Raw genomic sequence first — 9,114 nt, forward strand, 5'->3', positions numbered from 1 at the left:
CCCCCGGAGCCGGTCAGAGAGCCCGGGGCAGGGTGGGGTTGTTGTCCTGCATATTTCCAACATTTCATTCTCTGGGAATCCACTTCCTGTAGAAAGGTTAGAGCATGTGGGCCGTTGAACACTGTGATATCAGAGACCATCCGGGGTACCACTGTGTACGTGCAGGCTGACATCGTCAGAGAGACTCGAAAAAGGGACCTTAACCACAGACACTGTGTCACATCCCTGGGCACTGCATTGGATCCAGGGTGGGCCGGCGGGCGGCTCGAAGCCTCTTTCCCCTCCCCCCGGGCTCCGGGTTACCGCGGGGAGAGAGGCTTGGTCGCTCCCACCGGGCTGCTAGGCTTCTGCACGAATGATAGGCTTAATCCACAGACCACTATCGAACCCCGAGTCTTAAATTGCAGCCGCGTCCCAGGCGAGGGTGTGGGAGGGCTCAGCTCCGGTTTCACCTCCGAGGTCGGTTCACCTCAGAAGTTTAACCCGGAGCACAAGCAGATAAACAGTTTAACCGGCGCCTCTGCAGGGCCGATCAGGGCAGTGCGCTTCTGGCACCGGCATGCCCTGCGCTGGCCCGCGAGGCCTCCCAGGGCAGGCGTCCCTCATCCCTCCCAATGCAGTGTCCTCCGACGGCAATCGTTCAAGTCCAGGTGCAGTTCGTGCCCGACTTCCACGAGCAGCGTGTCTGGCTGCAGCCGCACCTGAGGTGCAGGACGCGGGGGGCGGGGGCTGAGGGAGCAGGACTGTGGGCAGGACTCGCGTGAGTAGGACTGTGCATGACCAGGTGCAGACTGTTACACGGCAGAACCTGCACGCGTGTGTGTGCTCGCCCACCAGTAGGGGCTGCCGGTGGATATTCGGGGAGGACCGGAGCGTGGCCTTCCTGGGCCGGAGCTCAGAGGGGACGGCCCGCGCCGGGGGCTTCTGGGAAGTCGTCCGAAGGGCACTGGGAGGTCGCCAAGGTGTCTGCTGTGGCCTCTGGGGCCTCCACGCCGGAGAGAACGAGGCCCTGGAGGAAATGAAGCTGGTGGAGGCTGATAGGCCGTGGGGGCAGGTCGGGGAGAGGCCAGGTCTGGGAGGCACACGTGGGGCCCAGGAGCCCAGCCCCGCCCAGAAGCCTGCACCCGGCAGGCAGACACCCTAAAAACGTGCTGCGTGTCAACACTGCAAGCCAAGGAGGGCGGAGGACGTGGGTCACGGAGGAAATGGAAAGATGGCGAGTGCACGCGCCCACAGCAAACACTGCGGTTCATGGGCTGGCCGACAGCCATTTCATCAGAACATTACCTGCCCGAGACAGCAGGCCGCTCCTCGCCTGCCTGGCCCACCTCACATTTACCACACGGCTCAGGCGTCTCCTCCCTGTGCGGGCTGCAAGCGGGTCTTCCCTGACTTCGTTCAGTCCTTCACCGGTGGGATCACCCCAGCACCCAGGACAGGTCGTCTTTGTCCACATGTGTCCCAGCGTGTGCACATGTGAGGGGCATGTCTGGCTCACTCCGCGCCAGGCCAGGCCTGGACAGCGGGGGGCTCGGACTGAGGGCTGCTGGGTAAATATTTGCTGGACGAACGAATGAAAACCAGAGGCATTGGTTTGCACTGAGCTACTCACTGCTCACCGGGCCCCTCGTGCACCTGGGCACCCAGGTGGCTGCGGCCTGGGCGGGAGGGCCGGTCCACACACGGGTGGTCTCGCCCTCGGTCCTCCCCGGTGGCCCAGCTTTCCTTTCCCAAAGTAACCCTTTTCTTGTGGCTCCACCATTAGTGTTTTCTTCATCGTAGAAATAACATTCTCACTGGGAAACCCCAACAGAAATCGAGACGCCGCTTCACCTCCCTGGCCCTCCCCCAGCCTGGCTTCCTCCCTCCAGCGGGACTGCTCCCGCAGGCGGCTGGTGGACACGTGCTGCTGTGAGGCCATGTGCCGGACGCCCCTTCCCGCCGGCACCTGCACCTCCCTCCCTCCCTCCCTGGGAGCTGCGGACGTGGGTTTGCCGTGACGCCAGCCTTCACGCTGTGCCCGATTTTGCCGCCACGAGTGACTCAGCCACGGGAACTCGCCCTGGGTGTCTGTGCACACGCACAAGCATTGGCCGAGGGGGGATTCTTGAACCAAGGTGCCCAGCCTCAGTTTCCCCATCTTTGCGCGGAGAATACCGGTGTTGGCCGCGCACCGTGCCGCGAGGGCCTGAGAAAGGGTGCTCTACCTTGAGCCCGACTGCACCGGGTGCACCGAGTGCTGGTCGTGGGCCCGGGGAGCGATTTCAGGTCCAGCTAACTTCCTTCTGCTCGTCTGCTCGGCCTTCCCCACCCCGACGGGGGCGTTCCTCTCACCGAGGTCCCTGAGCTCCTGGCCCTCTCCCTCCCGGGTCTGGTCAGAGGCCTGTGCCTGGCACAGGAGGGCCCGCTCGGAGATGCCACCGGCCGCCAGCGCCCAGCATGCAGTTGGGGTGGAGCCGCTCGCGCATTCGTGGAGGAGAAAAGCCTCCTTAACGGCGCACGTTGACGTCTCGAATGTCACGTGATGGTGACATTGGCCGGACTCACTTGGGCGATCACTAAAGAGCAAATACTAGGCACGTGGTTTGTTCTTTTAATCTCCACCACCTGTGGCCACCCCGCCTCAGAGACGGGCCAGGCCCTCCGCACAGCTCTGCGTGCGAGAGCGGGTGCCGAGGAAATCCTGGCTCAGGCGCCCCCGGGGGTCGGAGAGGGTAACCCCGGGGTTTGTGGTTTGTGGCGTGTGCGCGCGTGTGTTTAGTTGGAGTGAGAAGCCAGAGGGGGGAGAGGAAGTGTTTCAGAGCCCTGGCTGATCGGCGGGCCCGTGAGGTCAGATGCCGGGCTCTGCCCGTCTGGGAGGAGCTGGGAAAAGCGGGATTGTTGCTACCGAGGTGCCATTCCTCTGAGCCAGAGGCCTCGCGGCTCCGCGGGAGCGGGCCGTCCCCGCAGCCTCGTGGGAGCCGCTCGGTCTTCCGAGCTCCGGGGCGATCTCCATGGGCGGTTCGTCTTCTCTGACCCCCTTCCATGCACACCAAGGGGCGCGGGCAGAGCTTCGCGCTTGGGCCTGAGTTTGTTACTGAGGGCGTTTAATGCAGCCCTGAGCGAGGCGCTCGCTCGTTAGGAGGGAGAGTCGGGCCTGGGGCGACTCCAGGCTCCTGCACCTGGACCCGTGGTGGGCTTCGAGTCCCCTCCCTCCTCCCCGAAGCACCACCCGGGATCGTTGGTAAAACAAACGCCTGTGGACACGGAGCCGGTTTAATCACCTAATGGCCCGGACACCCGACGCCGCTCGGCCTCCCAGCCGCGCCGGCCACAGCGGCCACGGTAACTACAGCCAAGTTTGGCCCGGCCTCTCCGTATTACAGCCTTTCACGGGCGCGCGGCCGAGGTCTTTGAGGACAATGAAATATGCATGGCTATCGGTGACAGCCCCGTAAAGGGCGCAATTAGCCCGTCATCCGAGAGCGAGGCCGGCCGCCGCCCGCGGCTCCCATTAGTTAAATGCATTTTGTTCGTCCTCATCCCATCAAATCAACGAACACTTCCTTTAATTGGTTCATGAATTATACAGCCGCCCGCATTATAATTTAATCGCCTGTAAACATTCACAGGGCCCCGGCGTAAGGCGCCCGCGCTCATTAATTCCTTAATTTCCGCAGACGGAGGGGGAGCCCGGCTGAACGGTGGCAGAACAGAGCGCCCGGGGCCATGGAAGAAGGGAAGAAAGGTGGGGGCCGTTTAGGGTTTTAAGGGCTGTCAGAAACTCAATCTGCGAGCTGTCAGCAGCCCGGACCCGTCCCCGCTCCGCTCCACCCGTGGCGGGAAGTGACTGGCGGATTCATGCGGAGGCTTGTCAACCGTCTTTAAACATCAAGCCAGCGGGTAAACCGAGCCCGGTGTAAATTAATTCTTGTCTTACGGCCCCCCTCTCTCCGTCCCCATGAATATTTCATGGCGGGCAGCATAAATATTAATTCTAATAGCTCTGCACAGTGGTTATTATTTCTGTTTTATGACAAATATTCATAAAATATTCAGGACCCTTTTTTAGAATATTTACACACTTGATTGTGAACTTTCCCAGATTCCCGGAGACACGGTCAGCATATGGGGGGGGGGTTCTCTTAACGGACTTTGCCCCCTTAATTAATGCCGCCGGTCATCCATATTGAATCAGACTCGGTTTTCCGAGGGGGAGCGGAACCTGAGGCTGGAGGCGGCCGGGCCTTCGCCCTCCCGTCGGTGGAAGGGGAGTGACCGCTCCCCGACACCTGGGCAGCGACAGGCTCGGCGGGCGCTTCGTCGGGGAGCAGCACTGCCCCTCGCCTGCGTCTGTTCTCTCCTTAACCCGGAGCTCTGGCGGCACCCGCTTGGCGGCACGAAATCAGAACGAACCCCTTCGCGGTGCCGCTGCGGTATTTACGTGAGGACTGAACCCAGTGCTGGCGGAATTACCGCGAGGTTTTGGCCAGCTCGTGGCGGCTCCCTCGCAGGGCAGCGGTCGGCCGTGGGGATGAAGGCTCTTTTGGAATCCGTGTCATTTACCTTGAACCGGAGAGGCAGCTGCGTGGTGTCCCCAGAGACGTGAACAGGGAGGGGTCCCAGCCCGGGCGCCGGGTGCGTCTGAGGTGGTGGAGGTCAGGGTGGGGTGGCGGCTCTGGTCTGAGTGGGTCCAGCGAGCCTGGAGGATAGGGGTGCATACAGGGGGACAGCCCTCCCACCCCGCCCCACTAGCTCTCCGGAGCTGCTGGGACCACTGCAGGGAGCGAAGCGGATCCGTTTCCCCGCAAGAAGGCGGTCAGACAGCTGAGGCGGCGCTGTCAGCGGCCTGGAGCCCAGCCCGAGGCACCGTCACCTCCGGGGCTCCGATTCCCATCCTTGAAGTGGCGTGACCCCAGGGCCTGGGCCACGTGCGTCTCACAGGGGTTAAGCAGGATGACATGCGTCCGTGCCGTGCTTGGGCGAGTGCCTGGCGGCAGGAGAGCCGGTGTGGTTCTGTCCGGGGCCGGCAGGCTGACACCCAGGGAGAGCCTGAGGCCTGTGAGGCTAAGGCCGGACAAAACCAATGTCCCAGCTCGAAGGCCACCAGGAGGAAAAGCTCTCGCACCCAGGCCTCCGACTGACTGGGCGAGGCCCACCCACGGGGGGAGGGCAACCTGCTTCGTTCCGGCTCCTGGGTTACACCTTCACCTCATCCCGAAACACAGACACGCCCGGATCATGTCTGACCACAGATCTGGGAAGCCTGTGGCCCAGTCAAGGGCACCCATCACATGCACCATCACAGCCGCTTCTAGCTGGCGGACGATGGCCGGTGGCTGAACTCCTGCGGTTGTCACGGAGCTGACAAGTCCCTGGCGAGGCTGGGAGGCGGGTCACCATCTCACGCAGGTCCGGGTGCCTGGGAGTGTCTGAGTGGCAGACGGTTCTCTTTCTTCCTCGGGGGGAGGAGGCAGCAACTTGAAGACGACTTTAAACCGAGACGGCTTACGCAGGAGGCTGAGCCCCGGGTCACCCCCGTAGACCAGGCGGCTGCGTTTGTTCGGCGCGTGGCGAATGGCCAGGCGGGCTCGCTGATGTGCAGGGAGCACAGTCACGTTGTCCGCCTGCCCCGGAGGCTGCACACAGCCAGCGGAGATATGCCGCTATCAGCTACGCACGGTTTTAGACAAACTGGCCGGGGGGGCCCTTTTCTGGGGGGCCTTTTAGCGGGGGAGGGGAGGACAGGACACAGCCACTGCCAGGTGAGGGCGGAGGCACGGTCTCGGGTGTAAAATGAAGGCGAACGGCTGCCCTTCGTTTTCAAACTGGCGACAACTCCCTTTTCAGGGATGTGTTTTCTAACTGTTCCCTCCCGGCCTGTGGCCTGGCTTTCATGGCTTAATGTCTCGTGAAGAGCAGACGCTTTTAATGGACTTTCAATGAAATGGAATTTTGTCAAAAATTTTTGGCTTCATATCTACGAAGCCTTTAACCCAAGGCCACAAAGGCTTTCTTCTAGAAGTTTATTAGTGTGATGTTTAGGACACCGATTCACTTTGATGTAAATTTGTATATGGTGTGAGGTATGGGTCAAGGTTATCCTCATCATTATTTGCATTATTACATTTTTGGGTGAAAAAACCCCACGTTTTCTCCATTGCATTGTGCTGCCCCCTTTGTTGGGGCGGGTGGGTCCGGCGAGGCAGTGTGTCTGCGTGGAGCTGCAGGGGCTCCGCAGCGCCCGGGCCCAACTCGCTGTGCGCCGTGCGCTGCGCCTGCCTAATCAGAGGTCCCTGTGCGGGACCCAGCTCCTCCCCAGCGAGGCTGTCCCGGCGTCTCCAGGACCAAGTTGGTGTCCTCCGGCTTCTGATCCCGCCCCGTCCCCAGCCTTTCCCTTGACTCACGGTGGGTTTGGGGCGGGGGGGGGGGAACAGGGGGGCTTGGTGCGCTGGGTTAGGAATCTTTCCCTCAGGCGTGTTCATGGAGCAGCATCCATTACGGGGTTGGAAACTGGCTTCCTCCCTGCTGGGCTGGGGCGCCGGCCGCGGGGTGCTGCTGCTCGGCCTTGCGTGTTCCAGGGGTGCGATGCGGGCCACGTTCGCAGGGTAAGGGGTGAAAGCGTGGGAACGCCTCTGCTCCCCACATTCAGACGCGCCCCCATCTCGCTGGTCCGACTTGGTGGCTGTTATTTCACAGCGCGTTGTGAGCGACATCATCGAGGCCTTGCTGGGAAGGAGGGGGTTTCCGGGGCTCCCGCCCGCCCCCGTGGCGCCCGCTCTGTTCTCTGTGGATGGCCTGGCCTCGGCTGCTGCTTCCCTGGGGTCCCCGTGAGGGGCTTCCCGGCCACTGGGCAGAGCAAACCTCAGCAAACAGCCTGGCACAGCGAGAGGGAACGGAGAGGCGGGGGAGCCGCTGGCCTGGAAGAGAGCAGGACCCAGGGACTCGCGTTCTTCGAAAGCTCCCGCGTTTCCCAGAGTGACTGGCACCGGAGAGACTAGTGTCCATCTAATGACACAGAAACCCAGCTCCCGTCAGTGTAAGCGAAAGAGGAGATGTGTGTGTTCATGTCGGGGGAACACTGAGGGGTGTGTTGGCTTCAGGCACAGCTTGATCCAGGCCCCACACAGTGTCTCTCAGCATCGCTCTGCTTTCTCGGCAGCTGTCTGCTCTCTTGGGCTGGGCTTCATCCTCAGGTAGGCGCTTTGGGTGCAGGCAACCCCGGCTCCCACGCATCGGCCTAGCAGCCCCAGCAAGAATGAGGCTCCGTTCTTCCTGGCTTGTGGGGGTGCGGGGGGAGGGTCCCGGGGGGACGGGGGGCGGCCTCCTATAGACCCAGCTCAGCTCAGCCTACACCTGGCCCCGATTCCTTGGTCAGGAGGAGCCAGCACTCATGGGCCACATCTGGGGTGAGTTAACTCCGATAAGTCGCGGGGACGAGCGAGCATCAGGGTGGCACTTGTGAGCTGGGACAGCGGCAGCATCGGGGCAGCCCCACCTGCACCTCCTCCCAGACCTGACTCAGAACCTCTCCTGAGAGCTGGCGCCTTCGAGAATCTGACGAGAGGCATGAACCCATTCCCCGCCGAAAACACATTTAGGCAACCGTCTGTGTCTAACTTCCAGGGGCTGGGGACCTGCAGGGGTGCCCGGTGCCAGTCGCTGGGGGAGAACTCGGCCCCCCAACACCTGCCGAACCAGCACAGCGGGCCGCGTGCGGGCCCCAGGGCTTCTGCTGCCCGAGGTTCCTGGGAGGGAGGGAGGGAGGCGGCTTGGTGACCGCTGGCCCGGCCCTGCCCGGCCTGTCAGCAGAGTTCTCCCGCTGCCAGCGGCTGGGTTTGGGCTGAGACAGACCAGGCAGCAGGTGGAGTTCGGAGGGGCCCGAACTGCACACCATGCCACTCGCCCATTCTTCCCAGTGCGTCCCGCGCGCTAGCTGGCTGCCTGGACACTGCGGCCAGTCATTGCTCTGGGCCCAGCAGGTGGCACCTGGGCCCGGGAGGCTGGGCCAATGCCTGTGGGGACCAGCGTCCAATTGGACCCAGCAAAGCGTGGCCTCTCGGCAGCCCCTTTGATGCTTCTGGGGCGACGGGGGCTGGAGGAGGCTCCCGCTGAGCGCGAGGGCGGGGCCTCGTTTGTGTGCATTGTTCTCGCACTCAGGTGAAACGAACGGGCTCCGGGTGCCCGGGGAGTGTTTCTTGTCCCCGATGTTGTCCCCCATGGAAGCTGCTCAAACCAGTGGTCCAGCCTGGATGGCAATGCTGACGACCACATGGCTGGTCTCGGTTCCATGTGAGGGGCTCACTACAGTGCCTGGCACACAGCAGGCACTCACTAAATGCATGTATGCATGAGATACATAGTAGGTGAGCCATGGAATAGTCCACGTGGTAAGATGTTTTAAGAGCACACCAAGATGTTTGCCCGGTCAGTGGGGCTCAGTGGTTGAGCGTCGGCCTGTGAACCAGGAGGTCATGGTTCGATTCCTGGTCAAGGGCACTTGCCCGGGTGGTGGCTCGATCCCCAGTGGGGGGCGTGCACGGGGCAGCTGATCCATGATTCTCTCTCATCACTGATGCTTCTCTCTCTCTCTGCCTTCCTCTCTGAAATCAATAAAAACATATTTAAGAAGAACAACACGCCATGGCGTTTTGACGCCAGCAGGGAGGGACTGGGCGTGGCTGGGTCAGGCTGTGACCGGGGCCTGGGCTGTCCCGCAGGGTCTTCTTCCTGAACGTGCCACTAGACTCGGTCATCGAGCGGCTGACCCTGAGGAGAACCGATCCTGTCACTGGAGAAAGGTTGGTGCCAGGCCCCCTGGGCTTGGCTTTCAGGGCTCCGGGCCAGGCCCCCTGGGGACCTCCTCTCTCCGCCTGGCTGACCGATGCTCTGCGGGAAATCCAGGGCGGCACCGTGACTGCCGACAGAAGCCTCTAGAAAGGGGTTATTCCCACCAGCTCCTCGGGGCAGCCTCTGGTCACCCTCTTCTCCTGGAAGAGAAACCAGGAAATGAATGTCCAAGGCGCTCGGCAGTCCTGGTGATGTTCGACCAGCTGTCCCGGGCGGCAGCTGCGACCCCAGCGTGGGCCCCGTGGCCCCGGGCAGGTGTCCCCTGTGCCTGTCACTGGCCTTTGC

General features: G+C 62.4%; 1 protein-coding gene across 1 annotated transcript in view; it reads left to right on the plus strand.

Moving 5' to 3' along the window:
• The window catches only part of AK8 (adenylate kinase 8), a 54,555-nt gene that overhangs the window by 44,169 nt on the left and 1,272 nt on the right, over positions 1–9,114 (plus strand). Inside the window, exon 13 of the mRNA XM_005882149.1 lies at positions 8,696–8,780. Coding sequence (XP_005882211.1) covers positions 8,696–8,780 — 85 coding nt within the window. The remainder of the gene's footprint in view (positions 1–8,695; positions 8,781–9,114) is intronic.

Source organism: Myotis brandtii, unplaced genomic scaffold (genome assembly GCF_000412655.1).
Source record: "Myotis brandtii unplaced genomic scaffold, ASM41265v1 scaffold699, whole genome shotgun sequence".
Taxonomy (NCBI): Eukaryota; Metazoa; Chordata; class Mammalia; order Chiroptera; family Vespertilionidae; genus Myotis; species Myotis brandtii.